At 41.1% G+C, this 23134-nt stretch overlaps 1 protein-coding gene across 1 annotated transcript in view; it reads right to left on the bottom strand.

Annotated features, from left to right (window-relative positions):
* The window catches only part of LOC106589860 (syntaxin-binding protein 4), a 138524-nt gene that overhangs the window by 22726 nt on the left and 92664 nt on the right, over nt 1–23134 (bottom strand). Inside the window, exons 18-20 of the mRNA XM_014180263.3 lie at nt 18983–19099; nt 18451–18500; nt 13444–13583 (exon numbers count right to left, since the gene is read on the bottom strand). Coding sequence (XP_014035738.1) covers nt 13444–13583; nt 18451–18500; nt 18983–19099 — 307 coding nt within the window. The remainder of the gene's footprint in view (nt 1–13443; nt 13584–18450; nt 18501–18982; nt 19100–23134) is intronic.

Genomic DNA, 23134 nt, shown 5'->3' with positions numbered 1-23134 from the left:
AAGTGAGTTTCAGAGATGGGCTGTATATGAATGTTATCCGATGTTAGCAAGTTATTGATTTCATGAATTATTTCTATGGCTACATATTAATGTGGGCTATTCTTCGCCCTTTCCTGGGTAGCTCATTGGAGATTGAGATAATATGGAGAAAAATAAAATCATTGTTTGGCTAATAGAGGGGGCCAATCAGGCACTTGTGAGTGTCAGTTAGTGTGTGAGTGTGTGATGTTAGGCTGAAGCTACTGATCCAGAAGCTTGGCTCTCTCGCTCATGCTGCTTGTACACACAACACACACACAGTCTCTCTCTACTTTCTTGTTGTGTTGCCAAGAAAATGGTGGAAAAAGGTGATTACAATATTTTAGCTAACAGAGGGGAGAGTAGAGGAGAGACAGGGGGCTTAAAACATGAAGCCAGCCTTGTGTTTAGTTGTTATAAGAGTATTTCATTCTGACTATAACGGAGGTGCCATGGACTGTATTAAAAGGGTGCAGCAGGATCTAACATGGGAGTGTGTAAAGTTAACCTTCAAGTGGTTAATTGTAAAGATGTCTGTGTTCAGGATGCAGCTCTGTGTTCAGAAGAGTGATGCCCCATCCATCAACATCACTCTGAGACAAAATACTTAAAGCTGCCATGTGCCAACTCATCCACAGCTTTCACTCACAGCTTAGAGACAGAAACCATGCCGCAAATGACACCCTATTGCCTATATAGTGCACTACTACTAGTCTGGTCAAATGTAGTGCAATATATAGTGAATAAGGTGTGATTTGGGACACAAAGACTGGGGATGGGCTAGCAGCAGGGTGGTAATACCAGTAATACCAACACAAAGCAGGAATTGTCTGACCTTAATGCTTGAACTGTACTGTATACAGTATTTGTATTCATATTTCCTGGGTGACAGACAGGATTAGTGAATGAGTATCTATGGATTTGAATGATGTTTCATTCTCTCTGGCAATGTCCAAAATGGCACCCTATTCCCTTGTTAGTCCACTACTCTTTACCGGAGCCCTATGAGCCCTGATCAAAAGTAGTGCACTAAGTAGGGAATAGAGTGCCATTTGGGACACAGACAGCGAGAATAACATACTCTGTCTGCCTCCTGCCTTCTCTGCTGAATGCAGACTGGGGTTAGGATTTGGTGTGTAAATACACTGATGGGGGTGACCCAAACACACACACATACAGTATGTAAGTGTGTTTGACTACAGGGAGACAGGGAGTGGTTGTGGCTGGCATGCAAACATTCATCCTGACTACTAACCCCCGCAGGAGATGGGGTAACACTGCAGCGCACAGTTGACTTTTTTTCATTGGCTGGTGATATCCAGCACACCTATTACATGACTAGTCAACAAAGAGACAGGTGACTGACTACTACACTACTAACCAACCAGCATAGCATCAGAAAGAACTAACACGTATTGTCTGGGATGCTACAGGACAGTCTAAAGGACTGTCTTCAATGCCAAATTCAACCCTAACCCTGAAATATAATCACATGATATCATGTGAAGGACTGAAATCCTGCAGCGCCCGCAAGGTCCCCCTGCTCAAGAAAGCACATATACATGCCCGTCTGAAGTTTGCCAATGAACATCTAAATGATTCAGAGGACAACTGGGTGAAAGTGTTGTGGTCAGATGAGACAAAAAAATGGAGCTCTTTGGCATCAACTCAACTCGCCGTGTTTGGAGGAGGAGGAATGCTGCCTATGACCCCAAGAACACCATCCCCACCATCAAACATGGAGGTGGAAACATTATGCTTTGGGGGTGTTTTTCTGCTAAGGGGACAGGACAACTTCACCGCATCAAAGGGACAATGGACGGGGCCATGTACCGTCAAATCTTGGGTGAGAATCTCCTTCCCTCAGCCAGGGCATTGAAAATGGGTCGTGGATGGGTATTCCAGCATGACAATGACCCAAAACACACGGCCAAGGCAACAAAGGAGTGGCTCAAAAAGAAGCACATTAAGGTCCTGGAGTGGCCCAGCCAGTCTCCAGACCTTACTCCCATAGAAAATATGTGGAGGGAGCTGAAGGTTCGAGTTGCCAAACGTCAGTCTCGAAACCTTAATGACTTGGAGAAGATCTGCAAAGAGGAGTGGGACAAAATCCCTCCTGAGATGTGTGCAAACCTGGTGGTCAACTACAAGAAACGTCTGACCTCTGTGATTGCCAACAAGGGTTTTGCCACCAAGTACTAAGTCATGTTTTGCAGAGGGGTCAAATACTTATTTCCCTCATTAAAATGCAAATCATTTTATAACATTTTTGACATGCATTTTTCTGGATTTTTTTGTTGTTATTCTGTCTCTCACTGTTCAAATAAACCTACCATTAAAATTATAGACTGATCATTTCTTTGTAAGTGGGCAAACGTACAAAATCAGCAGGGGATAAAATACTTTTTTCCCTCACTGTATGGTTTCCAGTTTGCATACAGTTCAGTGAAGTTCCTTGATGGCCGTCTTGGTATTCGCTTGCGGGGGGGATATACAAAGTTGTGACAATAACCGAGGAGAGTTCTCTTGGGATATAATACGGTCGGCATTTGATTGGGAGGAATTCTATGTCAGGTGAACAAAAGGACTTGAGTTCTTGTATGTTGTTACAATAACACCATGTGTAGTTAATCATGAAACATGAAACACTTCTCCCTTCTTCTTACCAGAGAGATATTTGTTCCTGTTGGCGAGATGCACTGAAAATCCCGTTGGCTGTACGGATTCCGACTGCATGTCCCCAGCTAGCCATATCTCCGTGGAAAAGCTTATGTTACGATCCTACAATCCAGGATATCTCTTTGGAAAGCAACTCATTATTTTGTGAACTTTGTTAACTTGGGACTGGACATTAGCGAGTAATATACTTGGAAGCGTTGGGTGGCGTGTGCATCCGAAGCCTCACTAGAAGACCGCTCCGGCACCCTCTCCTCCGACGGCATTGTTTTGCGTTGGCCTCTGGAACAGGGATGCAAACTGGTGAGGGCCCAAAAAGGTGACACTTTTGTTGCACTGAAACATGCAAAAAATGCCTGCTAGGTGGAAATTCAGGTTTTAACTAATTAAACAACAAAGAATATGATCTACATGATCAGTCTCCATGTGTAAAAAAAAAGTGGTTAATGTGAACCTAACTCACAGCTAAAAAATGTAAGGAAAGGAATACAATGTTATTTGTTGCCTAGACTTTATTGCAAATTACACACTAGTCTTGTGAAAAAACAACACACTAATATTGCAGTTAGCCATGACAGCCTTTATAATAGAATGCTTGTGACCACACAAACATTAAATATTTCACTTGGGGAAAAAACATCTTAAAGAAGAAATAGTATGAAACAAACAAACATTCTATTTTTGCTCTATTATAGTGGCCACTATAGTAGACATTGATCAAGTGCACAAGGCTACATGAGGGCAAAATAAATTATAATCCCCCCTCACTCACACAAAAGTGTTACTGTCAAGTTCAACACAACAAAAAACAGTATCTTTGGGCTACACTGCATGTTATTACATTGTACACTTTCTGCCTGTGTACATCTGTTCTACAATGAGCCAGCAGAGCATAATACCCTTTGTTGGCATAATTTATTTCTTTCAGGCAGAGAGTACACCTAGCATACCCATTTTTAGCCACTGTATTGAAAGAGGAAAGTGTATGGTGTTTCTTTCACCTCTATTGGCATCCAGCATAAGCCAGGCCCAGCTCCAGCTACACTTGATCCCTGAATCCACTTGTTTAACAAGCAACGCCTCATTTTCACCTAATTCTCTCATTCTGAAAATGTACCACATACTGTAGAGGGAAAACATTAGTTCACAGACAGTTTGTTAGCTAGTTAACAAGTTAACTACTAACATTTCACACAGATTGCCAGGGTCCAGTAAGCAACTAACGCGTTATAACTTGAGGAACGGCAAGGAGTTGTATACCAGTTAATACTATAGCGAATTGTTTAGGTTACTAATGTTAGCTCATCTGATGTTGTAACATTAGCTAGCTAGCTGTCTGACTTTTTTTAGCCAGCAAATTTTCAAACACACCATAAACTCAATTATTTGATCAGCTAGTTGGCTAATGTTGCTCAACATTTCTCTGGCTAGCTAACGGAGAATTTGATCCAGCTACTATAGCAAGATACTTAACAATACTAACAATACCGCCACACTTTCTCATCTCAAACTTTGCAAAAGCCAGTTGTTTTTCAGTTACAGCTCATGAAGTATGCTTCATCACCTTCTCACCCCCGTCTCCGTGGTCAGGCTTCTCACCTACCTCTTCGTTTTCGTTCAGGGACGCGCTGCTGTTACTGGCAAACTGCCTTTGCACCCTACTGCTGTCTTTCCAGAGTGCACACTGATTTGGTTGTCTCTTCTCTCTTCAGTCTCGTGCTGCATTCTGTTATGTGAATGAATGGTTGAGCCTTGGATACAGCCAGTATTGCTCCAAACGCGCTTCACTCATTCGCTTTCAGCCAGTAGTGATCCAAAGCCCCCCCCCCCCCAAAAAAAAAGCTTTTCTCAATGGATCTACACAATTCACATAGGCCACCTATTTTGGATTCAAAATGGCGAATTTCGCCGAAAGGTAACTAGTTTGCATCCCTGCAGGAATCAGTTCAAATGCACTGGGAGGTGCAGACAAAGGATCCGCTTTGGGAAAGTCAAATTCCTGGTCGTAATGCTGGTTGTGCTGGTAAATTGACGTCTCTCTGATATCCAATAGTTATTCCTGGCTGTATGTAATAACACTTAAGGTTTTCTGGTTTCCTAAGGACTTGAAGCGAAGCTGCCATCTCTATCGGCGCTATCTTGTTTATGTCCAATGGCCGATGAGCACAGATGCGTTCTATTTATATGCTTGGTCATAATTTCTCTTCATATGACAATGATTGAAAAGGATTTAGCAGTAGATTGTCGACTTGATTCATGATGACTGCTAGCTTGCTAGCTAGATTTTGAAAGTATGATGTTGACATCATCAGTCCAATCAAAGCTACGGTAGATATGTTATTTGACGTAATTTTATCTGTGGCCAATGACCTTGGTGGATGGGGACTTCTAATGTAACTCTATGGCAGCACCCAGGGTAATTGCATTTTCTAACTCTCCCTGTAGATTTGGCGGTGACATGGTGTCCCCACGAGTGACAGAACACTGAACCAATCACAGTGCAACCAGAGAACATTACCAACCCCTACGCTCCATATTTTCCCCTGGCTGCCCCACCACCACAGAAAGCACTGAGCTAGGCTGAAACACCTACATTTTGGAGCTGCCTTACTCAACAAAGCAAAAAAGAGACCATGTTTCTATGCAGCTTTATTAACTCAATGATTATTTTGTTTACATTGTTTGCAAACTAGTATGTGACATGTATTAATGCCAAAATAACATGCAAAACAGGTGGGGCTCATAACAGGTGGGGCTCTGAAAATTGTTGTTTAGCAATGATCAACAACCAATTCAAATCAAATGTATTTGTCACATACACATGGTTAGCAGATGTTAATGCAAGTGTAGCGAAATGCTTGTGCTTCTAGTTCCGACCATGCAGTAATATCTAACCTAACAATTCCACAACAACTACCTTGTACACACAAGTGTAAAGGAATGAATACGAATAAGTACATAAAAATATATAAATGATGATGGCCGAACGGCATAGGCAAGATGCAGTAGATGGTAAGAGTACAGTATATACATATGAGATGAGTAATGTAGGGTATGAAACGTATAAAGCAGCATTGTTTAAAGTGGCTAGTGATACATTACATCAAGATGGCAAGATGCAGTAGATGGTATAGCGTACAGTATATACATATGGGATGAGTAATGTAGGGTATGAGAACATTATATGAAGTGGCTAGTGATAAATTGATTACATCAATTTTTCCATTATTAATGTGGCTGGAGTTGAGTCAGTATGTTGGCAGCAGCCACTCAATGTTAGTGATGGCTGTTTAACAGTCTGATGGCCTTGAGATAGAAGCTGTTTTTCAGTCTCTCGGTCCCCGCTTTGATGCACCTCTACTGACCTCGCCTTCTGGATGATAGCGGGGTGAACAGGCCGTGGCTAGGGTGGTTGTCGTCCTTGATGATCTTTTTGGCCTTCCTGTGGTGTAGGTGTCCTGGAGGGCAGGTAGTTTGCACCCGGTGATGCGTTGTGCAGACCTCACTACCCTCTGGAGAGCCTTGCGGTTGTGGGCGGAGCAGCTGCCGTACCAGGCGGTGATACAGCCCGACAGAATGCTCTCGATTGTGCATCTGTAAAAGTTTGTGAGTGTTTTTGGTGACAAGCCGAATTTCTTCAGCCTCCTGAGGTTGAAGAGGCGCTGCTGCGCCTTCTTCACCACGCTGTCTGTGTGGGTGGAGCATTTCAGTTTGTCCGTGATGTGTAAGCCGAGGAACTTAAAACTCTCCACCCTCTCCACTACTGTCCCGTCAATGTAGATAGGGGGCTGCTCCCTCTGCTGTTTCCTGAAGTCCACGATCATCTCCTTTGTTTTGTTGACATTGAGTGTGAGGTTATTTTCCTGACACCACACTCCGAGGGCCCTCACCTCCTCCCTGTAGGCCGTCTCGTCGTTGTTGGTAATCAAGCCTACCACTGTAGTGTCGTCTGCAAACTTGATGATTGAGTTGGAGGCGTACATAGCCACGCAGTCGTGGGTGAACAGGGAGTACAGGAGAGGGCTGAGAACACACCCTTGTGGGGACCCAGTGTTGAGGATCAGCGGGGTGGAGATGTTGTTACTTACCCTCACCACCTGGGGGCAGCCCGTCAGGAAGTCCAGGACCCAGTTGCACAGGGCGGGGTCGAGACCCAGGGTTTCGAGCTTAATGACGAGTTTGGAGGGTACTATGGTGTTAAATGCTGAGCTGTAAACGATGAACAGCATTCTTATATAGGTATGCCTCTTGTCCAGATGGGTTAGGGCAGTGTGCGGTGTGATGGCGATTGCGTCGTCTGTGGACCTATTGGGTCGGTAAGCAAATTGGAGTGGGTCTAGGGTGTCAGGTAGGGTGGAGGTGATATGGTCCTTGACTAGTCTCTCAAAGCACTTCATGGTGACGGAAGTGAGTGCTACAGGGCGGTAGTCATTTAGCTCAGTTACCTTAGCTTTCTTGGGAACAGGAACAATGGTGGCCCTCTTGAAGCATGTGGGGACAGCAGACTGGGATAAGGGTTGATTGAATATGTCTAACAGAGCCAGAAGTATTTTCAAAATAAATATTGTACAATCCAGGTGTGCAAAGCTCTTAGAGACTTACCCAGAAAGACTCACAGCTGTAATCACTGCCAAAGGTGATTGCAACATGTATCGACTCAGGGTTGTAAATACTTATGTAAACAAGATATGTATTTAATTTTCAAACATGTGCAAAAATGTCTAAAAACATTAGTTTCACTTTGTCATTATGGAGTATGGTGTATAGATGGGTGAGAAAAAAATATTTAATCCACTTAGAATTCAGGCTGTAACACAACAAAATGTGGAATAAGTCAAGGGGTATGAATACTTTCTGAAGGCACTTTACATTTACAACCTTCATCATTAAAATAATTTATTCAGTTTTAATACCAAAGGTATTCTATAAAATACATTGTAATCTTCAAAAATTCAAATGTTAAATGAAATTGTTTAATATTTTGAATGCTTTAGCCTGTGGAGTGATGAGAAAGGTTTGTTTCTTGTGATTTGATATAATCAGTTATGATCAGAATAAGGCAAATTCACTTAACAGGATCAGATTTTTATTTTATTTTGACAGTTTTTAAAGCAAAGGAAATGGTTGAATAACAGTATTATAAATATAAAATGTAACTAAATTTAACATGTAACAATGCTAAATCAATATGATTGACTAAGTGTTTGATTAGTAGGATTGTAAAATTCCAGGAACTTCCCTGGTTTTCCAGAATGCCTGGTTGGAGTATTCTGGATTTCCTGCTTTTCCCTCCAGATTCTGGGAATCCTCCAACCAGGATTTTGGGAAAACTAGGGAATATTTTGAAAGTTCCAGGAATTTTGCAACCCTACTGATTAGTAACAAAGACGGGGTTAGATATGTCTACCTGCACACTGTATTTGGAATAGCAACATTTACATGTTAGTCATTTAGCAGACGCTCTTATCCAGAGCCACTTACAGGCAGACAGTTTTTTCACCTAATTCGCTCAGGGATTCAAACCAGCGACCTTTCGGTTACTGTCCCATCGCTCTTAAGCACTAGACTACTTGCCAACCTATGTAGCTAATAGTGGAATTCCATTGAGCCCCCATAATGTATTGCACTTTACAGTTGTGTACTGTTATATAGAATTCCAGTAGCTAACTAAACATTTTGCTGTAAATATACAGACATTTGTAACAGTTTACATAAGTTTTATGACACCTCAGGCTAACTGTGGGTGCTATTACCCTAAACCCCAACCACCGCTTTATAGCACACAGAAAGTGTTCTGTAGAAAACATTTATTGCTGAGGATACGATATACAGCATAATACTGTACATAAACAAGGACTTTTGTATAAAGTGTGTGATGTGGTGGTCCTGTATGCTTTAGTGGGTATAGAGCAGGGGTATTCAACTCTGACCCTACGAGGTCCGGAGCCTCCTGGTTTTCTGATCTACCTGATAATTAATTGCACCCACCTGCTGTCCCAGGTCTAAACCAGTCCCTGATTAGAAAGAAACAATGAAAAAACACAGTGGAACTGGCTTGGGGGTCCAGAGTTGAGTTTGAGCGGTATAGAGTGAAGCGCTTGCAACGCCAGGATTGTGGGTTCGATTCCTGAGGCCACCCATACGTACAAAATGTATACAAACATGACTAAGTCGCTTTGGATAAAGCTGTCTGCTAAATGGTATATATTATTATTATATTATGTAAGTTTGATGTAAGTATGAGGCAAGTCTAAGAAAGGGTCCTAGAACTGAATAGACAGAAGGAGGACTCTTTAAATTCCAAGTCAATTCCTTTCAATTACAACCTTTGCGCAACCTAAAAATTGTCATTAGGTTGAGTGTGTGTGTGTGTGTGTGTGTGTGTGTGTGTGTGTGTGTGTGTGTGTGTGTGTGTGTGTGTGTGTGTGTGTGTTGAGAAGGGGTAGGTAAGTAGGTCAATCCAATATTAGAGACCCAAAATGTGTGTGTGTGTTTGTGAATATCCACTCAGAAAGAGTGGATATTCAGTACACAACCAAGCAACACTGAGCCCAGTGGAAATGACTAAGATGGGATCTGGGGAGAGGAGAATGTCTAAAGTACAAACACACACACACACACACACACACACACACACACACACACACACACACACACACACACACACACACACACACACACACACACACACACACACACACACTCCCTTAGATAAACATCTGTTGATTTTGTAATGCTAGATCCATTGAAAATCTTGAGCCTTGCTGTATTGCGGGGTATACAACCACATCAGGCCTCATCCTTTTCATCAACTGAACGGATAGAAATAATACATGGAGACGTTTCTTTATATGTGTCTAAATGTCCTGTTATCTACCGTACTTTGGTTTTTGTTTATGTATACATGTGTACAGATGACCTAATGTATAATAATGTATAGATAGTATTATGTATTATAGATGAGCAAATTAAACTACTGTACCATGTTTGACTATGACCGCTTTTAGTGTCTTAAACTGAGTGGTCCACAGTGTGGTTATTACAATTGGTATTTTGTATTGTCAACTATACTATCATTGTGGAGTGACACTTTAATACATTTTTCTAACTAACACTTTGGGTCGCCTGATATTGGATTGACCTACTTATCTACCCCTCCTTAACACACAAGCTTACATAACACACCAATGAACACAATAGATTTTCCAACTGATCCAATGTCCTCTTAGAAGTCATCAAAAACCAGAAAGGACTTCCTTCCTTCCTCTCACAGAACATTCATAGGACCTTCTTTTGTTTCACAGAATCACGTGATATTATTATCAGCCTCAGATGGCAGATCCTTTTTTTTGTTGAATGGCAGAAGTGTAAAGTAACAGTCTGGCAGCCTTTAATCCTACAGTACCAAAACATTTCTAGTTCTCCTGTCATCCTACAGTACCAAAACATTTCTAGTTCTTCTGTCATCCTACAGTACCATACCTTTTCTAGTTCTCCTGTCATCCTACCATACCTTTTCTAGTTCTCCTGTCATCCTACAGTACCATACCTTGTCTAGTTCTCCTCTAATCTTACAGTACCATACCTTTTCTAGTTCTCCTCTAATCTTACAGTACCATACCTTTTCTAGTTCTCCTGTCATCCTACCATACCTTTTCTAGTTCTCCTGTCATCCTACAGTACCATACCTTGTCTAGTTCTCCTCTAATCTTACAGTACCATACCTTTTCTAGTTCTCCTGTCATCCTACAGTACCATAACTTTTCTAGTTCTCCTGTCATCCTACCATACCTTTTCTAGTTCTCCTGTCATCCTACCATACCTTTTCTAGTTCTCCTGTCATCCTACAGTACCATAACTTGTCTAGTTCTGCTCTAATCCTGCCATACCTTTTCTAGTTCTCCTCTAATCCTACCATACCTTTTCTAGTTCTCTAATCCTACCATACCTTTTCTAGTTCTCCTCTAATCCTACCATACCTTTTCAAGTTCTCCTCTAATCCTACCATACCTTTTCTAGTTCTCCTCTAATCCTACCATACCTTTTCAAGTTCTCCTCTAATCCTACCATACCTTTTCTAGTTCTCTAATGCTACCATACCTTTTCTAGTTCTCTAATCCTACCATACCTTTTCTAGTTCTCTAATCCTACCATACCTTTTCAAGTTCTCCTCTAATCCTACCATACCTTTTCTAGTTCTCCTCTAATCCTACCATACCTTTTCAAGTTCTCCTCTAATCCTACCATACCTTTTCTAGTTCTCTAATGCTACCATACCTTTTCTAGTTCTCTAATCCTACCATACCTTTTCTAGTTCTCTAATCCTACCATACCTTTTCTAGTTCTTTAATCCTACCATACCTTTTCTAGTTCTTTAATCCTACCATACCTTTTCTAGTTCTCTAATCCTACCATACATTTTCTAGTTCTCTAATCCTACCATACCTTTTCTAGTTCTCCTCTAATCCTACCATACCTTTTCTAGTTCTCTAATCCTACCATACCTTTTCTAGTTCTCTAATCCTACCATACCTTTTCTAGTTCTTTAATCCTACCATACCTTTTCTAGTTCTCTAATCCTACCATACATTTTCTAGTTCTCTAATCCTACCATACAGTTTCTAGTTCTCCAACACTGACTCATATTATCAAGGACAGTACATTTTTATTTTTTGTATCTGACATTCATCTATGATTACCGGAAATGAAAACAGATAGAGAGAAAGGCTACATCCCAAAATGGCACCCTATTCCCTATTTAGTGCACTACTTTTGACCAGGGCCCATAGGGTTGAGTTGACACACCCCAGAGTCACAATGACACGTCCGCCTCAGGTGAGAGCGTAGAGATGGTTAGAGGACGAAACATTGTATCTGTCTCATTATGGCGTCTATGAGAGCATGGGCAGCACCATTGAGGCCATCTCCATTTTTCTTCTACTACTACTTCTATGAGTTCGTAAACAAACTGAAAGGGTGCATACTGCTACCTGGAGTTTGTTGTTTGAACAGGTATAAAGCCAAGATTGACAGTTTACTGCCACCTGCAGTAAATTGTTTTCTCACGGGTATAATTCATTGGCTGATCCCTCCTGATGAACTGGATGGAATTATGTGATCCTTCCTAAATCCATAGGAAGTCCCACCTAGTTGACTACTTCAAAATGGTTATGTCCTCAATGGCGCTGCCCATGCTAAAACAGAATTTTGGGCACTAGAGTCCTCTATCTATCTCTATGGGTGAGAGTTAGATCACCAGGTTGATTGGCTGCTTCACCTCTGACTGGGAAAGGTCAAGAGGGGTCAGGGGTCAGGAGAAAGTCTCATTGGATCAGACAAGGTTAAACTAGAGACAGGAGACAGTGACCTTGGAGGTCATTACTTCTCACCAGAGGCATCAATACAGAGAGTTGGGCCAATGTGGTTTCTGTCTGAACATTCCGAAAGCGCCACTTTCTCCTCCATAGCCGTTGTTAAGTGATAATTTATGGTTACGCATTGTGCTGTTTCTTTCTGAAAGGTTTTGAAAACTATGAAGATGTCCAGTGAAAGCAGATATGCAATTTGTTGACACCACAATACCGACATGGATACACATTGTTCCGAATGGTAATCAGTAAAAATGTCTTAAATTCGCTGCTCTGTTTTACTTGTTTAAGTCGGGTCATTTCAGAGGGAACTATCGGAGGCGCTCTCGTATTGTTACGTCGCCAACATTTCAAGAATAAAGGTGCTAACATGGCGTCCGTTCTGAAACCTGGCCGTAGTCTCTTAATATATGGCTCTACTTCTCACCCTGCTCACAACCTGACACCAACGCTGGATTAGAACTGAATTGAACAATCGGAAACAGTTTGCTCCCATATGGCTCCTGGTCCAGGTGCTATATATTGTAATTCCTGAAGAATCTTGTTAGTAATGACGACATCAGTATCTAACCCCTCTTCATCTCAATCATCTTCTTCACTTCTTTCTTCCTTCCCCGTGGAGTTTTTATGTCCCGGTGTGGAAAGCTTTTCCCCTTTTGATGTACTTGGCTGCATCCCATCCCACTACATTCAGGGCTACTGTGTGGTTAGCGACTGACTTGATCAGGTATATGTATGATGATGTTTTTGTATTGACTAAGGTCTTACTGTACATTTCTAGATACACTGGTACAATTCTGAAAACAATTATTTGATTCAAAACACAAATCTATAGAAAGTCGAACCTTGCGAACATCTCCAACACTATATTTCATGTTGAATGAAAGATCATTCTGTCAGTCCACTAGACGCTGACTACAGAGAAAACTTATTAGTAACTATGGACAGAACAATTAGTCTCTGGTCCGTTCAACTCCACTGGACACAGAGACTGAACATCTCGAAGTTGCTTAGCTGTTTTACGGTCTCATTCTGTTGTCTGAAACTTAAGTGCAAGAATGTCCATCATTTTCTTACAGGCCGCTGTACTAAAAGATGGCGATTGAGATGTGTATAGTAACTACAAAGATGGCTTGGTGTCTGTTATCCGGTTGGTTTTGGTTGGCTTAGTAACTCGATTTTTTGAGGTCTGTTGAGCTGGTTGATTTTGGTTAACTTAGTAACTATGGATATAATTTGGTTGGTTTGGTGTCTGTTATCCGGTTGGTTTCAGAACTATGGAGGTGATTCGTTGTCTGTTGAGCTGATTGGATTTGCATGCTGGACCAGGGATAGAGACGACATGCAGGCATGCAGCGAGTCGAGATGATAGATCACTTACACTCCACCTCCAGAATGGCGCTAACAGTCCGTGTGAGTTCTTTAGCCTCCGCTGTAAGTGTGGCAGCCGTCCACTGGGACTTCTTCCCCACCCGGGCTCCCAGGGGCTGAGAGGAGGCTCCAGCCTTCACGTCACCGGAGCTGCAGAGACACAGACAGGTATAGAGTTAAAGTCTCAAGCTGACAGCATTTTTACACTGTTTTAACCATTGTTGTATTCATCAATCTAGCAAGGGGGCAATATTTAGATTTATTTAATTGGCACGATTAGCAAACTTAGGCACAGTGGTGGAAAAAGTACCCAATTGTGATAGTTGAGTAAAAGTATAGATACCTTAATAGAAAGTTACTCAAGTAAAAGTTAAAGTCACCAAGTAAAATACTACTTGAGTAAAAGTATAAAAGTATAAGGTTCTAAATATACTTAAGTATCAAAATTAAATGTAATTGCTGAAATATACTAAAGTATATCAAAAGTAAAAGTCTAAATGATTTCAAATTCCATATATTAAGCAAACCAGATTGCACCATTTTCTTACGGATTGCCAGGGGCACACTCTTTTACAAATTATGCATTTATGTTTAGTGAGTCCTCCAGATAAGAGGCAGTAGGGATGACCTCTTGATAAGTGCGTGAATTGGAAAAAATGTCAGTCCTGCTAAGCATTCAAAAAAGTACTTTTGTGTGTCAGGGGAAATGGAATAAAAAGTACATTATTATTTTTAGGAATGTAGTGAACTAAAAGTAAAAGTAGTGAAAAGTAAAGTACAGATAACCAACAAAAAAAACGACTTAACTAGTAGTTAAAGTATTTTTACTTAACTACTTTACACCACTACTTAGGCATGACAACAACAAACTCTGAACAGACTCATCCATTCACAACTGACCAAATTTTGAAAGAAAGCATTGTAATTTTGAATTTCGTAAAGTGAGCAAGGGGACTGAGCAAGAGGACAAGTACATTAGAGTGTCTAGTTTGAGAAATAGACGCCTCACAAGGCCTCAACTAGTAGGCCAGCATCCCGGAGTTGCCTCTTCACTGTTGACGTTGAGACTGGTGTTTTCGGGTACTATTTAATGAAGCTGCCAGTTGAGGGCTTGTGAGGCGTCTGTTTTTCAAACTAGACACTCTAATGTACTTGTCCTCTTGCTCAGTTGTGCACCGGGGCCTCCCACTCCTCTTTCTATTCTGGTTACAGCCAGTTTGCGCTGTTCTGTGAAGGGAGTAGTACACAGCAGAGTACGAGATCTTCAGTATCTTGGCAATTTCTTGCATGGAATAGCCTTCATTTCTCAGAACTAGAATAGACTGATGAGTTTCAGAAGAAATGTATTTGTTTCTGGCCATTTTGAGCCTGTAATAGAACCCACAAATGCTGATGCTCCAGATACTCAACTAGTCTAAAGAAGGCCAGCTTTATTGCTTCTTTAATCAGAACAGTTTTCATCTGTGCTAACATAATTGGAAAAGGGTTTTCTTATGATCAATTAGCCTTTTAAAATGATAAACTTGGATTAGCTAACACAATATGCCATTGGTACACAGGAGTGATGGTTGCTGATAATGGGCCTCTGTACGCCTACGAAGATATTCCATAAAACAATCTGCCGTTTCCAGCTACAATAGTCATTTACAACATTAACAATGTCAATTTGATGTTATTTTAATGGACAAAAAAAGTGCTTTACTTTCAAAAACAAGGACATTTCTAAGTGACCCCAAACTTTTGAACGGTAGCGTATATACAGTTGAAGTCGGAAGTTTACATACACCTTAGCCAAATACATTTAAACTCAGTTTTTCACAATTCCTGACATTTAATCAGAGTAAAAATTCCCTGTCTTAGGTCAGTTAGGATTACCACGTTATTTTAAGAATGTGAATAGTAATAGTAGAGATAATTATTTATTTCGGCTTTTATTTCTTTCATCACATTCCCAGTGGGTCAGAAGTTTACATACACTCAATTAGCATTTGGTAGGATTGCCTTTAAATTGTTTAACTTGGATCAAACGTTTCGGGTAGCCTTCCACAAGCTTCCCACAATAAGTTGGGTAAATGTTGGCCCATTCCTCCTGACAGAGTTGGTGTAACTGAGTCAGGTTTGTAGGCCTCCTTGCTCGCACACGCTTTTTCAGTTCTGCCCACAAATTTTCTATAGGATTGAGGTCAGAGCTTTGTGATGGCCACTCCAATACCTTGACTTTGTTGTCCTTAAGCCATTTTGACACAACTTTGGAAGTATGCTTGGGGTCATTGTCCATTTGGAAGACCCATTTGCGACCAAGCTGTAACTTCCTGACTGATGTCTTGAGATGTTGCTTCAATATATACACATCATTTCCCTTCCTCATGGTGCCATCTATTTTGTGAAGTGCACCAGTCCCTTCTGCAGCAAAGCACCCCACAACATGATGCTGCCACCCCTGTGCTTCACGGTTGGGATGGTGTTCTTCGGCTTGCAAGCCTCCCCCCTTTTTCCTCCAAACATAACGATGGTCATTATGGCCAATCAGTTCTATTTTTGTTTCATTAGACCAGAGGACATTTCTCCAAAAAGTACGATCTTTGTCCCCATGTGCAGTTGCAAACAGTAGTCTGGGTTTTTATGGCGGTTTTGGAGCAGTGGCTTCTTCCTTGCTGAGCGGCCTCAGGTTATGTCGATATAGGACTTGTTTTACTGTGAATATAGATACTTTTGTACCTGTTTTCTCCAGCATCTTCACAAGGTCCTTTGCTGTTGTTCTGGGATTGATTTGCACTTTTCGCACCAAAGTATGTTCATCTCTAGGAGACAGAATGCGTCTCCTTCCTGAGTGGTATGACGGCTGCGTGGTCCCATGGTGTTTATACTTGCGTACTATTGTTTGTACAGATGAACGTGGTACCTTCAGGCATTTGGAAATTGCTCCCAATTTTCTGAGGTCTTGGCTGACTTCTTTTGATTTTCCCATGATGTCAAGCAAAGAGGCACTGAGTTTGAAGTTAGGCCTTGAAATACATCCACAGATACACCTCCAATTGACTCAAATGATGTCAATTAGCCTATCAGAAGCTTCTGAAGCCATGACATACTTTTCTGGAATTTTCCAAGCTGTTTAAAGGCACAGTCAACTTAGTGTATGTAAACCTCTGACCCACTGGAATTGCGATACAGTGAATTATATGTGAAATAATCTGTCTGTAAACAATTGTTGGAAAAATTACTTGTGTCATGCACAAAGTAGATGTCCTAACAGACTTGCCAAAACTATAGTTTGTTAACAAAAAATGTGTGGAGTGGTTGAAAAACTAGTTTTAATGACTCCAACCTAAGTGTATGTAAACGTCTAACTTCAACTGTATTTAAAATACTGTCACAAAGAGCACATGTTCATCTTCATAAAAACATTGTTTTCCCATCTCAAGAGGATAAATAAATAAATGACCATAGTAAGTGTCTATCAAGTGTCAAATAAAGTAACAGGATTGACAAATTCTTCTTAAATCAGCCATAAATCCCCTTGTGACAGGGGGAATGGATATGTGTTATGTGCAACATGGAGTGGAAATTGAATGTAAGTTTCACCACCAAAAAAATGAAATTGTTAAAACATTTCTAGTCTATGTTATGCTCAACCCGCTTCGTTTTCCACCAGAAAATGGCCGAAAAGAGTAGATCCATCTCACCTGCTTTTACTCTGTGGTTTGACTATTAGATGTTCAATGTATCTTTAGATTATTTAAAAAGGAATAGTTTCACCATGTTAAAATGAGAGTTCAGTTCATGTAACAGGGTGGACCTTAACATGAAGGGCAGATGTAAATGAATTACTAATCACATTAAATAAATAAGAATCTTCAAAATGACTGTCAATGCAACAAAAATAACTAAGGCTTTACAATGATGGTAAAATTGGAGTAATGTTGGGATTAAGTGGGTTAAAATATTCTTAGAAGTGACAACTTTGACAGAGGAACATTTTGGTATTTTAGCAAGCCTTTATTCATATAAAAAATCTGATTGATTGAATTCTCCATATAGTCTGTAGTAAAGATCACTTAATTTAATATAACAGGCTTTTAAAATTAAATATTGGTGCACAATTTCTACTTAAAATATCAAAGGGACCAAAAAGGAAGTCATTTCGTGGAATGACTCAGAAACAGTGTGGGACCCACAACCGTTAATTATCATTCAGCTGAGTCTGATGCTTGATTCAAGGCTCTACTCCATCCTGTTGGATAAGGAGCAGATGAGAGGAGAACTCTACTAAATGGGTTCTGCTGTCTACAGGGTCCCTCATTACACACCTGCCCACCGACATGGGTCCTGCAGAGGTGCCTGGGTCAAACGCACGCATACACAAACACACACACATGGATAGATGAAGACACACACAGGAGTAGGCACACAGACACACACACACACACACACACACACACACAGATAGATAAAGACACGCATACACACAAAGGAAAGCTGCAGGAGGTCTTAGAGATTGGAATTTGTTAGAGACTGCTAGACAAACACACACACTCCCTCCCTCCCTCCCTCCCTCCCTCCCTCCCTCCCTCCCTCCCTCCCTCCCTCCCTCCCGCACACAGACACACACACGAAGGGAAGTTACAGGAGGTCTTACATATTGGGTCTTTATAGACACACAGTTTAGTAAAACTGATGGCATTATACAGAATAACATACTGGCTCATTAACTGAAAAGGTTAAGGAAAAATGGTCTGTTAAAAAAATAGGTTTTATGCTTGTCTTTACAATTAGGAGTGTATAGACTTGGTCAGAGATCTGCTGTGTCTGCCAACTGTTGCTACTAGCAACAAGTTAAATGTCGTCTTTTTGTGCATCACTCGCTGCAATCTAATGTCACCATAACCCTTCCTGTATACACTGAATGAATGAGATACTCAGAAAGACAGCCGGCTTTTGAAAGGGAAAGGACGGAGGCAGACATTTTATTAATACTCACTCTATTCATTGGAATAGTGAGCACCATAAACATTCTTACCCGTAGCTCTTCACAGGTCCTTGATTTTCAATGAGGAAGTCTTGGACGTTCTGAACGGGAATGAATGACAAGATTAGTATTATTTGAGTTGACAGCTGTGTCTCCAATACTCTATTTCCTATACGGTGCGCTACTTTTGACCAGGGCCCATACATATGGCCCAAGCATAGGGCCCAAACAGGGCTCTTGTCAAAATTAGTGCACTATAAAGAGAATAGGGTGCCATTTGGGACACATCCGATGAGACCACATTTCTGAACACCACAAGCCTATTTATCAGATCTGGGTTCAAATACTATTTAAGATATTTCAATGACTTTCACATACATTTCGAAGTAAGTACTTGATATTTTTTATTTTGATATTTATTTCCAAATACAGTTGGAAATTATTGGTATGTATTTAAAAATACTCAAATACACAGACACATTTTCTTTTTCAAATAAAAATAGAGCATTCTTAGATGTCATTTTAAGGCCGCACAATGTGAAGACTGTGCAAGGGGTGTGTAAACTTTCACTACGCACTGTACCTCCACGAAGTTGAGCAGTTTACCCATGGACACCTCAAAGCCCTTTTTGGCCTCCTCGTTCTTCCTTAGTTGACACTCCAGAACGGCCACTCTCTTCTTCAGCTCCTCTGTCTCATCCTATCAGAAAGGACAACAACACAGACACTAGGTCGTCAGCTTGGAATTTACTGAATGGCCTACATCAGTGGCCAACATCTGGATGGGTTTTCAAGTTGAAAGATTAGCTGTATTTTCAATAGGTCTGTCATAGTTACTCAGTTAACTTTTTGTATTTTAGTGCACCATTTTTTTTTATCGTATTGTCTGGAAGCGTAGAAAATACACTGAAAACAAGTTGACATTGAGGTTAATGAAAGCGTGCTTTATCAATTTACCAGATTTTTCTATCTGTTACTTTGGATAAAATCAAGATGTCAATATTCTTGTAATGCTTTTTGTATAAAAAATCTTAAATTACAGCTCAATTTGAGCGAATTCTGAATTTGCGATTAATCTTGATAGACCACAGCAAATCCTGTTATGAACACAATAAAAATACATTTTACAGCCCTAATTTTCAATAAACTGTCATTCATTGATGATAGTTTCATTATTTTATAAACTATTGCAAACTAATCTATTGACTTTTCTGTGACTGCCAAAAGTGTGATACTACTTTGTTTGTTTATAAACACTTTTCAATTGACTATGTACATACTATACTACTGTATGTACTCTGAGTGCCAAAAGTGTGACTGGTGATGTAATCATGGTCCAGGTACTGGTTGCTAGCCAGATCAGTACAAATATCCTGACAACTTTAAATGGACGTCACTGAGATTCAACATTAATACATTAATGATGCAGCCAGAGCAGCTCTGGGTCTGAATAATACAAGTCAAATGCTGACCCACTTTTACTGAACAGGACAGAGAGAAAACCTGGAGTGGTTTCACATACATGAGGGCTGGAGATGTGGAGGGGACTCACACAATAAGGAAGGGTGGGGAGTGACAGGAGAGAAAGGAAAAGCAAGGAGGGGAGATGATGTTAAGAATGAGGGAGAAGTCTTAACTTATTTTACTCACACAGGGAAGCAGGAAATCCTGGAGCAGACTAGCAGGGAGAAGGGAAAACCAGGAGCTTTACTTAGCACAGCACAGGGGCGAGGGAGGAACCTGGAAGTTGGCGCCGACAGACATGGCAGCTCAGTTTCTAAGCAACTTTGCAGAATTTTGTTTTTTTGTGTGTAATTTTTTACATATAAGGCCAGAACTTTTTTTGTTATTACATACAGCCGGAAATAACTTTTAGATATCAGAGTAACAGTAATTCACCAGCATTACGAACAGAAAAACAACTTTCCCGAATTGGATCCTTTGTTCATACCCCCCAGATTATTGAATTTATCCCAGGGGCTGCTCCAAGACGCCGCTGGCGGAAAAGAGGTATTCAGAGTGAACTTCAAGCGGTGGAGAAGAGGTATTCAGAGTGGACATCTAGTCTGACTCAGGAGGCGTACACACCATCCACGGCTTCCGAGTATTTTACTTGCTCATGTTCAGTCCTTGGACAATAAAGTAGAAGAGCTCAGGATGAGGATTTCCTTCCAGAGAGACATCAGGGGCTGTAACATAATCTGTTTCACGGAATCATGGCTCTCTCCAGATATACTGTCCCCGTCCATACAGCCAACTGGGTTCTCAGTACATCGCGCAGACAAGACTAACTCTCCGGGAAGAAGAAAGGCGGGGGTGTATGTTTCATGAATAACTACTCATGGTGAGATTGTGATAACGTACAGGAGCTTGTACTCCTTTTGTTCAACCGACCTAGAATATCTCACAATCAAATGTCGACCAAATTACCTCCCATGAGAATTCTCTTCGTTATAGTCACAGCCGTGTATATTCCCCTTCAAGTCGATACCACGACAGCCCTCAAGGAACTACACTGGACTTTGTGCAAATTGGAAACCACATATCCTAAGGCCGCATTTGTTGTAGCTGGGGATTTTAACAAAGCAAATTTGAGGAAAACCCTACCGAAGTTCTATCAACACAATGCCTGTAGTACTCACGCTACAAAAACTCTCGACCATTGTTACTCTCCCTTCAGGGATGGCTACAACGCCTTCCCTTCGGCAAATCAGATCACGACTCCATTCTGCTCCTCCCTTGCTATAGGCAGAAACTCAAATAGGAAGTACCCGTGCTAAGGTCTATTCAACGCTGGTCTGACCAATCAGAATCCATGCTTCAAGATTGTTTTGATCACGCGGACTGGGATATGTTCCAGGTTGCCTCTGGGAGTAACATTGACGTATACACGGACACAGTGACTGAGTTCATCAAGGAAGTGTATAGGGAATGTTGTTCCCACTGTGACTATTAAAACCTACCCAAACCAAAAACCGTGGTTAGATGGAAGAGTTCGCGCAAAACTGAAAGCATGAACCACCTCATTCAACGGCAAGGTGACTGAGAATACGGTAGAAAACAAACAATTCAATGGCTCAGACACGTACAGTTGAAGTCGGAAGTTTACATACACCTTAGCCAAATACATTTAAACTCAGTTTTTCACAATTCCTGACATTTAATCAGAGTAAAAATTCCCTGTCTTGGGTCAGTTAGGATTACCACTTTATTTTAAGAATGTGAAATGTCAGAATAATAGTTGAGAGAATGATTTATTTCAGCTTTTATTTATTTTAGCACATTCCCAGTGGGTCAGAATTTTACATACACTCAATTAGTATTTGGTAGCACTGCCTTTAAATTGTTTAACTTGGGTCAAACATTTCGGGTAGCCTTCCACAAGCTTCCCACCATAAGTTGGGTGAATTTTGGCCCATTCCTCCTGACAGAGCTGGTGTAACTGAATCAGGTTTGTAGGCCTCCTTGCTCGCTCACGCTTTTTCAGTTCTGCCCACAAATTTTCTATAGGATTGAGGTCAGGGCTTTGTGATGGCCACTCCAATACCTTGACTTTGTTGTCGTTAAGCCATTTTGACACAACTTTGGAAGCATGCTTGGGGTCATTGTCCATTTGGAAGACCCATTTGCAACCAAGCTGTAACTTCCTGACTGATGTCTTGATGTTGCTTCAATATATCCACATAATTTTCCTTTCCTCATGATGCCATCTATTTTGTGAAGTGCACCTGTCCCTCCTGCAGCAAAGCACCCCAACAACATGATGCTGCCACCCCCGTGCTTCACGGTTGGGATGGTGTTCTTCAGCTTGCAAGCCTCCTCCTTTTTCCACCAAACATAACGATGGTCATTATGGCCAAATAGTTCTGTTTTTGTTTCATCAGACCAGAGGACATTTCTCCAAAAAGTATGATCTTTGTCCCCATGTGCAGTTGCAAACCGTAGTCTGTCTTTTTATGGCAGTTTTGGAGCAGTGGCTTCTTCCTTGCTGAGCGGCCTTTCAGGTTATGTCGATATAGGACTCGTTTTATTGTGGATATAGATACGTTTGTACCTGTTTCCTCCAGCATCTTCACAAGGTCCTTTGCTGTTGTTCTGGGATTGATTTTCACACCAAAGTACGTTCATCTCTAGGAGACAGAACGCTTCTGTCAGAAGCTTCTAAAGCCATGACATAATTTTCTGGAATTTTCCAAGCTGTTTAAAGGCACAGTCAACTCAGTGTATGTAAATTTCTAACCCACTGGAATTGTGATACAGTGAATTATAAGTAAAATAATGTGTCTGTAAACAATTCTTGGAAAAATTACTTGTGTCATGCACAAAGTACATGTCCTACCCGACTTATCAAAACTACAGTTTGTTAACAAGAAATTTGTGGTGTGGTTGAAAAACGAGTTTTAATGACTCCAACCTAAGTGTATGTAAACTTTCGACTTCAACTGTATGTGGCACGGCCTACAGACAATCACGGATTACAAAGGGAAAACCAGCCTCATCGCGGACACAAACGTTTTGCTTCTGGACAAGCTAAACACCTCATTTGCCCGCTTTGAGGATAACACATTCCCACCGACATGGTCTGCTCCCAAGGACTGTGGGCTCTCGTTCTCCGTGGCATTTAAGCGTGTTAACCCTCACAAGACTGCAGGTCTAGACGGTATACCTAGCCGTGTCCTCAGAGCATGCGCAGACCAGCTGGCTGGAGTGTTTACGGACATATTCAATCTCTCTC

This window comes from Salmo salar, chromosome 28, assembly GCF_965601325.2.
Source record: "Salmo salar chromosome 28, fSalSal1, whole genome shotgun sequence".
NCBI lineage: Eukaryota > Metazoa > Chordata > Actinopteri > Salmoniformes > Salmonidae > Salmo > Salmo salar.
The sequence above is the reverse complement of the archived record's forward strand: the minus strand, read 5'-3'. Positions and strand labels throughout refer to the sequence as shown.